At 41.0% G+C, this 13,076-nt stretch overlaps 1 protein-coding gene across 1 annotated transcript; it reads left to right on the forward strand.

Annotated features, from left to right (window-relative positions):
* The first annotated feature begins 3,009 nt into the window (after positions 1–3,009).
* On the forward strand, positions 3,010–5,370 carry LOC138907839 (uncharacterized). Its single transcript, XM_070198457.1, has 4 exons — positions 3,010–3,126; positions 3,693–4,193; positions 4,616–4,765; positions 5,062–5,370. The coding sequence occupies exons 1-4, from the start codon at positions 3,010–3,012 to the stop codon at positions 5,368–5,370; spliced, it is 1,077 nt and encodes a 358-aa protein (XP_070054558.1).
* The last annotated feature ends 7,706 nt before the right edge of the window (positions 5,371–13,076 follow it).

Genomic DNA, 13,076 nt, shown 5'->3' on the forward strand with positions numbered 1-13,076 from the left:
ATTCCCGGTTTGGCCGTGAGGCTGCTGGATCTCTTCTGATGTCACTTCTCCGATATTTTCTGGATTCTGCTTGCACTGAGGTCAGTCGATGGGTAGGCCCATTGAGCTCGTCTTTGGCTGCTCGGACTTCGGCACAGTACGCATTATGGATTTCGTCCCAAGTCGTTGGGGGGTATTTCATAAGCCGACTTAATAATTTTCTTGTCACCCTTGAACCATTTCTGTTCAGCCCGTTTTGGAATGCAGCTGCCGCCATTCCTTTTGATACATTGGGCAAAGTCATTCTTACTCAGTTGAAACGCGTGAGGTAGTCCCTCAGTCCTTCTGCCGGGGATTGTTTAATAGCAAAGATGTCATTCACTCTTTCCTTGGCCTTTTTGGCTCCGGCATGGGCCGTCACGAACTTATCGGCCATTTCCTCAAAGGTTTCGATGGAACGTGGAAAGCGAGTACCAGGTTGATCCACCTCCCGTGAGGGTTTCACCGAATTTCATTAGTAGAATGGAGGATACTTGTCCTTTGGCGAGATCATTGCCTTTTACGGCGGTGACGTAATGGGTCACATGATCTTCGGGGTCGGTTGTGCCATCGTATATTTTCAGATAAGGCGGCATTTTAAAGGTCTTTGGTATGGCATGTGGGGTAGCGCTATCACTGTACGGCTGCTCAATGAACCAACCGGCATCTCTCTTCGGCAATAACTTAGGAGCGCCCGGTATTTTATCCACCCTTTCTTGGTGCTCTCTCATTTGATCCCGAAGTGCCTTGTTCTCGTTTTTCATTTCCTCCATCCTTTTCAGAATGGCAGTGAGAGTGTCATCGCCTACATTGTTAACAATACTGTGAGTAATACCTGTCGTCGTGGGTGGAGGAGATTGATCGTGTTGCTCGTCCACTGATGGTGCGACACAAGTTCTCGCCTTTACTGCGGCCGCATCCTGAACAGGCTTGTGGAGGACGCTGGTGAGTGTATCAGTTAGCCAAGCCTCAAGGAGCTTCTTTATTGCTGGTGGTGTCTCCTCTCTCACGGATGTGGAGGCGGTCTTACTATGGGATTTTGTGATGCTGCAGTGGGGAGGGGTGATCCACCTCGCCTAGGAGAGGTGTTGGGCGTTGTGTCCTCCTCCACTGCTTCAGAGATCTCGTGGATGATGTCCATGAGGTTGGTTGGGAGGTCGTTCATTATTCTTATTCTTTCTTCTCTGTTACCTGCCATGTTAGATCTATGCATACAAAGAGAAGAAGGTTCTCCTTTTCATTTTTTTTTTGCGTTAGTAACCAGTGTCGGTTGTAGATCTAGAAGAAACTAAAAGACTTAGCTAGAAAATTCCCACAGACGGCGCCAAATTGTTTGACCAAGAAATATATTTTTTGGCCTATACAAGGGTGGTATATTTATACTAGACTTCAAAGTTCATATATAGTAGTAAAATTAAATGTAAGGAATTAACGTTACATAGTTGAAATAGGTTAAAATATTTATATAAGATAACATTTTAGTTGTTCTTAAAGTCATATATATATTAGGACTTCAAATAAGGAATATTTAATAATAAAAGTTTAGTTGATTTCAATGTCATAAAACTAGGAAAATAATTCAATTATAATTTTGTCTAATATAAGATCTACTTTTAAAGGGTTTAATAGGTGAACGACATTTCGCTAAAGGGCTTCGTGATATATATATATATATATATATATATATATATATATATATTGAGAGAGACTTTTGTATTTAGTTGGGTGTGTGCCCCATTAATTCGGTGAGCTTATTTTATTTATCCATAACATAGTATGGGTGATATATATTTGTATCTGCTTATTCTTATAGGGTTTGAATAAGCAGGATTTGCTATTTGTGAAAATAAATATATTTACCCTTAAAACGGATAACAATTAAATTTGTACACGGATTTAAGGATATGTGGATTGATTCAACACAAGTAATCAACAATGTTAGATAAATGAATTAAAAATGAGATAAATAACCAAACCAGTTGTGACGTTGAGCCTGGGCTCAGATTTTAGCTTAACAATGGTTTTTCCCTCGACCGGACGCTCGATTCGAAGTCAAATACGATGAAGAACTATAATTAAAATAAGAACCTTTCAGTAACTAGAAAGCAGAGAAATAATTTAGTATTGCCTTGATATGCATATTAGCATGTGTCTATTGAATAAGAGACATCCCCTTTATATAGTAGGGGAGTATTACCCCTAGTACAATTCTAAAAAAAGTAAAAATTATCCTTGTACATCAATCACTGATACGCTACCGGTATCGAGGGAGATCCGGGCCGTGATATCCGGTTGGGTACGGATATCATGGCCCTCTATTAGTCATGTGCAACCTTTTGTAACGCTTTCCGAGGTCTTGGAACTCATTCCGGGCTCGGGGGTGTTGACTCGTCAGGTCAGGTGGTGAGCACCCCGTTCCGGCCTCGAACCAATGAGTTCTCAGATTCGGTATCCATCTCATACATTCGTACATCATCTGACTCACCGAGAATCTCGAGGTGTATGCTGACCTCGAGTTCACCCGTATACAGATAGTCCCCTCGTATCTCAGAGAATAGGTTTGCCAAAACGATGAGAAACGATAGATGTACCCCGGTTTCTTCCTTCGTACGTTACAACCGACACGACGGAGAAGCCGAAATGTCCCATCAGTCGCGTCATTTTGACTTCGGACACATGTCAACCAACGGTTGGTCGCCTTCGAATGTGAAACATTGCGTAATGATTACATTTTCCCCTATAAAAGCTTTGACCTTTTTTAGTTCTTCCACTTTCCGATCTTAGCTTTTATCTTCGAATTCCCTAGAAGCTACCAACTCTTTTAAATCTTCATCTCTTTACCTTTGATCTTCAAATCTTCATAATTGTTCTTAAGTTTCTACCCAGATCTTCATCCTACCTTCAAACCTTCATATCCTTTCCTTAAAACCTTCATCTCTTTCCTTCAAATCTTCATATCCTTCTTTCAAATCTTCTTATTCTCATATCGCGATGGCCAAGACTTCCAAATTGATTCCTCAGCAGGCTGCCCCTTCATCTTCCCATCCGGCCACAGGTACTGAGGCGACCGTTACTGAAGTGGTTGTTCTCGAAACGGTTGCTCCCGAGGTGGTTGCTCCAGAATGGCTTCCATCGAAGCGGCCCCAGAGCCCCCCATGAAAAGCTTTATTCCCAGGGCCTGTTTAATCCTCAACGACTTCAAAGTCGAGAAGGCCTCATCCAATAAAGACTGAGGTGAAGGGGCATCAAGATATATATGCTCTGTCACCGAAGATACCCTTCCCATTGTCCGAGAGGACTATAACTGGGGAGGTAAAGACGTGGTAGTCCCCGGACCTGAGGACGATGTCACCTCTCATATGGAAGGGTATTCAAGTGTTTACACTTATCCCTTCACACTAGGCCCGGTAGACCCAGTTGTTTTGACCTTTTGCAAGAGATACGAGGTGTGCCTTAGGCAAATCCACCCGTCTCTTTGGAGGATCGTGATCCTCCTTTGTTATTTTGTGAATAACACTTAGTCTCCTCGGTTCACCCTAGACCATCTTCTCCATCTATATAATCCCCGAATTTTTCGAGGGGGAATAATCAAGATGACTCGCCGAGCCAGCAAGGGCCCCTTTTTGAGAATCGATGAGGATCAAGACTGAGGCTGGTAGAGGCTCTTCGTTCAGGTAAAGACAGAAGAATTGATCCCTAAAGGGGATAATGATGCATCCCTACCCGTTGATCCCTCCGTTACGGGACAGCCCGGGGCTGCCACGAGGAAGAAGAAGAAGAAGAGGAAGAGAAAGTCGTCGGGATCCCCGGGCCCCGAGGTAAAGCCAAAGAAGAGAGCGGCTTCCTGGGCTCGTAAGCCCAAGAAGACCACCAACTCCCGGGTGCCAGATTCTAACTCACTTCTCCATCTCAGGGATGAGTCAGAAAAAGATGATATTTTTGTTTCTCATGGATCGACCCTTGTCGGGGAGCAGGCGGCAGCCGAGGGGAAGAGCCATGAGGCCGACCTCTCTCCGACTCGAGAGGCCAAGATGGAGATGGGGGCTGAGACCTCCCAAGAAGACACTTCTTCTCTGAAGGAGGAGATTGGTGTAATAGACATCATGGAGACGCCCTCATACACCGAGTCCATGCTTGAGGATGCCCAAGCAGGGAAAGAGAGGTCAAGTGAAGGGGTTCATGGCGCGGACGTCCCTCTCCACTCCTTCTTCGATGGCGTGGACTCGTCCACTTTGGAAGACTTTTTCGGGATGGCGACCTGGAGGTCCCGAAGAAGGACGTGTCTTCGAAAGTTGGCGGGCCAAGTTCGAGACCAAAATTGGTGAAGTGGTTTCCTGCTCTGAGTGTGGACCCCGGCTGCAAGAGAACGGTTATTCTTACAGTCCCAGAGGATGCCCGAGTTATGTCTGCTACTGTGGGCATAGCCAGCTACTTCTAATGCCTGGTGACCGAGTAGGACCAGGCAAAGATGAATAAGATGGGCACGTCGTGTCTCTTTAATGAGGCGCAGTAGGTGCTGAACCAGGTAAGGCATCAATACTCCCTCTTGAATTCTACTTAGGTTCTGCTATCTCTTACTAATTTCGTTGTTTTGAAGGCCTCGGTACTTCACCATAGAGCTTCCTCCAATACCGCTTCAAAATTAGCCAGCTCCAGTTCGAGCTTAAGGAGCAGTCCTAGCGGGACCCTCAAGGACCTTCAGGAAGAGCTGGACAGGACTCAAAATGAAGCTTCAGCCCTGAGGCAGGTACATGCCGACCTGGTTGAAAAGGTAAAGGTCTTTGAAGCTAAAAACGAGGAGCTAGTCGTGGTGACTAACAACACAACCTCGAAGGTTCAACAGAAGATCTACCTAATCGACCAACTCTGAGCCAAGACGAACGAGGTCCAAGCCATGGTTAATGGGTGGAAAAGCAAAATAGAATTGCTGTCTTCAGAGAAAGAAACCGCCAAGGTGAAGTTGACATCGGTAGAGGTCCAACTCCGGGTGGCGAAGGAGAATCTGACAAGTGGTCTCAGCTGAATGACGATTTCTGAGCACAGCTGAGCTCTGCTGTCACAGAGCGGGACGCCCTCAGTAGAGAATACGAGGCAGTGAAGTCCAAGTTGGATATAACCTCCACCGATGCTGATGAAATGGTGGCCCAATACAAGGTCGATGTGGAGGCAGCCGAAGTTCGCCTGAAGGCAAAGGTTGAATATATGAAACATCTATCTCGGAGAGAGACACTCAAGGAGATCCACACCCAAGGTTTTGACCTGTCGGCTGAGATCGAGGAAGCCAAAAAATCTGAGGCTGAGGCAAAAAAGCTTTGCGAGCCTAAAGGTGGCGAAGTCTCTAAGGGTTTGTAACACCCCCAAAAAATTTTGAAGTACTTAAGCACTATTAAGAAAGTTGATGTGCGCTAATTATGTTATTTTGTATGCAGACGAGAACTATTAATGGAATGGATATCAATTGGATACGATAATAAGTGTACGAGTCATATTATAAGTGATGTGGGTTCTAAGGAGAGCCATAAGTCCAAGTCAAGTTGGAAATTTCATGATAGACTAAAGTTCCAAATGAGTACTTACAAAACTAAATTTTGGACGGTCATATATATATACATATATATATATATATATATATATATATATATATATATATATATATATATATATATATATATATATAAAACTCCTTTTATATATATATATGTAAGGAGTTAGGTGATATATTACCTATCACATTAAAGGTCTTTGAGTCTAGTTTCCAATGCGTCAAACCGTTTGCCATTTGGACATTCCTAAAAGAGGTAGTGACCAAATTACCAAAGGCTGGTGGAGGAGCCTACGGATGCTAAGCATCCGAGGCCGCATCCGAAAGAGAGGCTGGCAGTGAAGTGCTGCCATAGCGTCCAGGTCCGCATCCGAGCTTCAAAGAGGAGTGAAGTGGGGATGCGAAGCATCCAGGGCCGCATCCGAAACCCAGAAATCTGGGCCTATAAATACAAGGTCGGGGAAGGGGAATATTCTGAGTATTTGGGGGTTAGGGTTCTTGAGGTGAAGGGATGATTTTAAGCTCAAATCAAGTCCAATCAACCAAGGTAAGTTGTTAATGAAGTTTTGGGTAGATTATTACTCAATATACATGAGTTCTAACGTCATTCTTACATCCAAATACAAGAGTTCATCATCAAATCCTCAAGAACACAAAAATCACGAATGTTGTGATTTTTCAAGATTGATCTACTAGAGGTAATTCTAATACTTCAAACTTGTTTATTATGAGTAGTTAAAAGTATCTGAAGCATTTGTTACAAGTTTTAATGGTTGAAAGATTAGATTATAAAACTCTAGTTCATGGCATGAATAGTACTTTTGAGAAAACAAGAGAGAAGGTGAATGGTAATCTTGGCGATGAAATTTATGAATACAATGAACCCATGGGATTTGTTACCAATTTTGGTCTCATTGGATGTTGTTATTGTAGATTGAAGTTGCTTAGTGTAGTGCATCATTGTAGTATCATTAAAGGACGAATTGAGGTATGTATGGCTAAACCCCCTTCTTCTTAGAATCAAATTCCATGGTGTTCATGTAATTGAAGTAAGACCTTGATCATTATTGAATTGGCTATTCCTAATGTGGTTGTGTCGAAGGATATATGTTCAATATTTATTCTAAATGTTTTTATCATGTCATCTTGCCATTTGAGGATATGTTCAAAACGTGGAATATGTGTTAGAAATGTTATGACTTCATGTCAAGATCGAAATAAAGGTTGTTATGCCAAATTGTATGAAAAGCCTTTATGTGCCTAAGATTCCCAAATTATTGTGTTATGTGAACTTACTGTCTTGAATGGGAAGCCTTATTGTTGTTGATAATGATTATGATAATGATATTTGAATGTGGAAAAGGGGACTGAAACTATGAAATATGGCCAAGTGCCAAGAATGACTTTGTAATTGAAATCACTAGTGCCAATGAATTGAAAGTATATGAAAGAAGTACAATGTGAAATGATTGATAGAAAATGGTTGATGTCTCAAGTGAGATGGCCTAGTCGATTGGGCCGAGATCAGACTCCGTGTAAGAACACGGTGGTATTGTGGGTTGTGGCACTGTGCTGGAAATGATAATTGAAATTGTGGATATAGTTGATGTCTCAAATGATATGACCTAGCCGATCGGGTCGAGATCGGACTCCGTGTAAGAACACGGTGGTATTATGGATTGTGGCATATGGCACCAAAGATTACCCAACCTAATAAGATGGAAATTGACTTGAGAACTTATGTGATCCTTACTTGATGTTTTAGTATTGTTTGAAGCTCTTATCTAACTCATGACTGTTTCCCCCTTGTATTATTGCCCATTCTATTGAGATGGTGTTTTAGCTTTACATACTAGTACTATTCGATGGTACTAACGTCCCTTTTGCTGGGGGCGTTACATCTTTAAATGGATACAGGTGGTTACATAGCAGACAGTGTTGATCGCAGTTAGTGGTACATCATCATCTTCTCAGCAGACTCGGTAAGCCCCATTTCATCCCGGGGTCATGTATCTTTTGTACTTTGTGTATCTTGTTTGAGGTATAGCCGGGCCTTGTTGCCGATAGTATCATTGTACTCTTATTTATCCATAGAGGCTCCGTAGACATAGTGTGGGTTATGTATTTGGTGCTGGAAAAGTTAAACTATGCTATGTTGTGGTTGTATTACTTGTCCATTTGAGACTTTAAAAATGATGAAACCTATGGCAAGAAATTGGTAATTTCAGACAGGATATCTTTATTTTGAAATTAATGAAAACATATATTCTCTTTATTCATGAATGAGTTGGGTAGAAGGAAATCTAATAGGCTTGCTCGGCCGGGTTCACTCGGTGGAGCGCCGGTCGTGCTCCTCGGTTTTGGGGCGTGACAAACTTGGTATCAGAGCCTAAGGTTTTAAAGTGTCCTAGGATATCTCGGAGCCGTGTCTAGTAAAGTCCTTATTATCGATGTGTTGCACATCTATAATTAGGATGCTACATGGGCATTTAGGAATAATACCCTTCTTTGATATTCTGAATCGTGCGATGAAACTGGTTGTGAAATTGTTCTTCCTCTAACTCATACGTTGAGGTTCAAGGTAAGTTTAAATGCTCTTTTGGTTTATTCCAAGTAATGTTGTCATGTGACATAACGAATGGGTAAAGGTCTGAATATTAAACAGATGGCACATGTATCATGTTGAATGGATGGTATGGCCATATGAGACAAATATATAGTACCATGAGCATACTTTATATGAGAAGAATGCTAGAAGTGATTACCCACCTCCAAAGAGGCATTGACGTGATAAATGAGACCTAAGCTTAACTAGTATATGTGGATAGTGTGGGAACCATGTGTATGATTCTAAGATGTAAATTTGTTACATAGGCACGTGATATATGAAAGGTATGGCCTGGAGAGTAATGATAAATGTGTAGTTCTCTCACGGGAGACAAGAAGTTATGAAAGGAGAGTTAAGTGAACCCACAATGAGAAGACCCTAGCACTATGAATATTATAAAAATCCCAGGAATGTGCGAAGTGGTGTTACACTCCAAAAAGGATATTGACACGAGGGATTTGGATCCCAAGCCTATGTGGCTGAATAAGAGTAGAGAACTTATGAGGTTAATACCATGGGGACTTAAATCTCCCTAATAGTCAATCATATACAAGAGGACTGGAGATGTGAAACATGTATCCATCAAATTGCTAAATTCAAGACTGATGTCGAAATGTGAAACATTCACCCCAAGTGGGGAGGAAAGGACCATGGTGAGGCTACTTAAGTGCAATAAAACGAGAGTAGGGACATGTAACTATGATGTTTGGATATTTTATTGAAGACATGTGTAGTCTAGAAAAGTGGTAAGGGATAACGTGATTCTCTAAAAGGGAATGCAAAAGATAAACCACTAGTACAAAAATAATGTGGAAGGTTAGGAAATGTAAATTCTTTGTACGTGGAAATATACATGACAAGGTCAACGACACTAGAAACTAAGAGTAAGGTTTGAAAAAGTGTTTTATACTTGTTAAAGAGTCAGGGACAATGGAACCCAAGGAAGTACTACATATCAAATATGAAAGACTTGCGAGTTCTTGGAATGAGTTAATCACAGATTTGCGATTTAGCTAAAGTTCCAAGGCTTTAAGAAAGACAGAACGAGTGGGAGAGATAAATATGATGTTATAATAACCCAAGAGTGCATCTGGACTTGATGGAGAGTCTTTTAAGAATCTTACAAGCAAGGAAGTGTTAAGTGGTACACAAATGAACACACTTTCCCACGGATATCCCAACAAGTGTCGAGAGGCAAACATGATGAATTCCCAACTAAGGGAAAAGACCACGTAACGTATGGAAGAGCGCATGGCTATTCACTAACTAGGAAGAATGAGGCGAGAAGAATTGGAAGAAAAATCTATAAATTTAGATGGACATGGTTATCTCAAAATAGTTCGTATTAGAAAGGTGGACTCGCCTAGAGCACAAGTGTTAATAGTAGATATAAAGGATTAGCTGTAATGCAGCCGACTTGAGTGGCACTGAATATCGACTAAAAGATTTAGAGGGAGTTCATGTCTGCATATTACATTGGAAAGTGAGACTACTGGTGATGAAGTGGTGGTGTGATAAAATCAACAAACCAGGCACAATGATACTACGAGTTCATGGGAGACAAACAAGTGTGTGGCACAATAAGGTTGTCAACTATGAATTAAGGGAAAAATGGGATGGGAGTGAATGCTCCAGTCACAAAGAAAATATAGTACCAACATATTACCTAGACCAAAAGGGGAAATGTTTGAAACAGATTGAAAGAGGATGAATACTTGTTACGAACCAAACATGTTTAACATGATAGCTCTTAGGCTGCAATACCAGGAAACACTATTGGTGACTACAATACTGGGAATAAGGTGAGTTACTCATCAAGGATGGAATCAGGTGGAGTAAGTCCTACACTTATAAGGAAAACAAGAAGTCGTCGTTGAAGAATTTAGGAGGATCTCAAGTTTCAGAAAAGGGCATATTACAGCCAATGATTTTTTTTTATTGAAAATATATGAAGGGTGTCGATATGTGTTTTGAGAAGTGTTTAGCAGTAAAGAGGAATCGTGAAAATATTTACAAGGGAAGTAGAGTGGTTTCTTAAAATCCTATAAGACTTATAATGAGAGAAGAGGGTGGCTAAGAAAGATCTGAATATGAAGGGTATCGATATATGTTTTGAGAAGTATTTAGCAGTAAAGAGGAATCGTGAGAATGTTTACAAGGGAAGTAGAGTGGTTTCTTAAAATCCTATAAGACTTATAATGAGGGAAGAGGGTGGCTAAGAAAGATCTGAGCACGATGTTACTTCACATATTGAGGCAATGCCATGCAGGTTGATGTTATCAGGGTGTGCGCGCAAGCTAGTAGATGTTATTCATTTGAAAAAGATGGTCCCATAAGAAAACTGACCTAGTAATGTCTTTTGTTGAGAAATTTGGAAGAAAAAAAAACAAGTTGCAAGTACTAATAAGATTGTAACTGTATCAAAGAAATTTTTGTAGAACTCAATTCCTAGGAGGTCATATGAAAGAGAAATATGATATAGATGTTCCACTAATAATGCAATGTGGCAAGATAATCATTTATGCCTCTAGGCAACTCAAGAATAATGAAAAGAATTATCCAACACATGACTTGGAACTTGCGACAGTGGTATTTGCATTGAATATTTGGCGTCATTATTTATGTGGGGTCCATGTTGATATATTCATGGACCATAAGAGTCTTCAATATATTTTCAAGTAGAAGGAATTGAATCTGAGGCAGAGGAGATGGCTTGAGTTACTCAAGGACTATGACATCGATATCCTGTATGACCCAATGTTGTGGCAAATGCTCTTAGCCAAAATATATGGGTAGTTTGGCTCACTTGGAGGCATATCAAAGGCCATTGGCCAAGGAGGTTCACCGATTGGCTAGTTTGGGAGTTCGTCTTGCGGACTCTAGTGAAGAAGGGGTAATTATGCAAAATAGGGCTCAATCATCGCTTGTTGTGGAGGTCAAATAGAAGCAATACAATGATCCATTGTTGGTGAAATTGAAAGAGGGGATTCACAAACATAAGACCCTGGCCTTTTCTCTTGGCATGGATGATGGCACATTAAGGTACCAAGAGAGACTATGTGTTCCAAATGTGGATGATCTTCGGGAAAGAATTATGATCGAAGCTCACACTTCTAGGTATTCTGTGCACCCAAGTTCTATGAAAATGTATCATGATCTTAAGTAAGTCTATTGGTGGAATGATATGAAGAGAAATGTGGCGGATTTTGTGGCAAGGTGTCCAAATTGTCAGCAAGTGAAGGCCGAACACCAAAGGCCTAGTGGGTTGGCACAGAACATAGAAATTCCAATGTGGAAGTGGGAAATGATTAATATGGGCTTTGTGGTAGGATTACCGCGCACTCCGCGCAAGTTTGACTCAATTTGGGTGATTGTGGATCGACTCACAAAATCAGCACACTTTTTGCCGGTTAAGTCTACCGACACAGCAGAGCAGTATACTCAGTTGTATATCAAAGAAATAGTCAGGTTGCATGGCACCCCAGTTTCCATCATTTCTGATCAGGGAGCACAATTCACGACTAATTGTTGGAAGAATTTTTAGCAAGGTTTGGGTACTCAGGTGAATCTTAGTACAGCCTTTCACCCGCAGACTGACGGGCAGGCAGAGCGGACTATTCAGACACTTGAGGATATATTGCGCGCTTGTGTTCTAGACTTCAAAGGTAGTTGGGATGATCATTTACCACTCATAGAATTTGCATACAACAATAGCTATCATGCTAGCATTCAAATGGCACCGTTCGAGGCTTTATATGGTAGGAGATGTAGATCTCCCATTGGGTGGTTCAAAATTGGGGAAGCAGAGTTGATAGGACCAGACCTCGTACATCAGGCTATGGGAAAAGTTAAAATCATAAAAGAGCGGTTAAAGACTGCTCAGAGTCGTCAGAAATCCTATTCGGATGTTCGTCATAGGGATTTAGAGTTCAAAGAAAATGATTGGGTATTCTTGAAAGTTTCCTCTATGAAGGGTGTAATGCGATTTGGTAAGAAAGGAAAATTGAGTCAGAGGTATGTCGGACCATACAAAATCATTCAGAGGATCGGTGAGGCGGCGTACAAGCTTGAGCTACCACCTGAGATGTCACTAGTACACCTGGTGTTTTATGTGTCCATGTTAAAGAAAGTAGTTGAAGACCCGACAGTCATTGTTCCAATTGAGATTATTGAGGTTAATGAAAAATTAACTTATGAAGAGATTCTGATTTCTATTATTGACCGGCAAGTCCGAAAGTTGAGAAATAAAGAAATTACATCTGTAAAAGTGTTATGGCGAAACCAACATGTGGAAGAGGCTACTTGGGAGGCCGAGGAGGAAATGAAGAAAAAGTATCCTTATTAGTTTGAATAGCCATGTATTTATAAAGTTGTGATCTACGAAAAATATTCTAAGAGTTGCTTTCTATGAATTTTGTATCATTTGAACAATTGGTGTTAAGGGAGTTCCTTTCCGGAAATATATTGCTTATGAGGCCACAATTGGTGTTGTTTTGCATGATGTTACATCATTGGATTATATATATGTTGTTAGGATTAGTTTCCGGGGTTCTCTGGCAGGTAGACATGCCCAGTTACAGGGGAAACTCTGCCGAAATTCTTACGAATTTGTAAAGATAGCCAAATTTTAAGGGCCATAAGTAAGTTGAAATTTTGGAAAGGAAGTATGAGATCGATGTAGTCATGAGTTCCTATGTATAATGGTTGGAGGTATAAGGATAAATCTATTCTTAGAGGATAAACATTCTTAAGTGGGGGAGAATGTAACACCCCGAAAAATTTCAAAGTACTTAAGCGCTATTAAGAAAGTTGTTGTGCGCTAATTATATTATTTTGTGTGCAGACGAGAACTATTAATGGAATGGATATCAATTGGATACGATAATAAGTGTACGAGTCATATTATAA

Source organism: Nicotiana tomentosiformis, chromosome 3 (assembly GCF_000390325.3).
Source record: "Nicotiana tomentosiformis chromosome 3, ASM39032v3, whole genome shotgun sequence".
NCBI classification, from domain to species: domain Eukaryota; kingdom Viridiplantae; phylum Streptophyta; class Magnoliopsida; order Solanales; family Solanaceae; genus Nicotiana; species Nicotiana tomentosiformis.

Coding starts and splice junctions, on each gene's coding strand:
- LOC138907839 (XM_070198457.1), top strand. CDS start 3,010: ATGGCCAAGACTTCCAAATTGATTCCTCAGCAGGCTGCCCCTTCATCT. Junction 3,127..3,692: donor TCGAAACGGTTGCTCCCGAG/GTGGTTGCTCCA, acceptor CTCTTCGTTCAG/GTAAAGACAGAAGAATTGAT. Junction 4,766..5,061: donor AAGCTTCAGCCCTGAGGCAG/GTACATGCCGAC, acceptor TTCTGAGCACAG/CTGAGCTCTGCTGTCACAGA.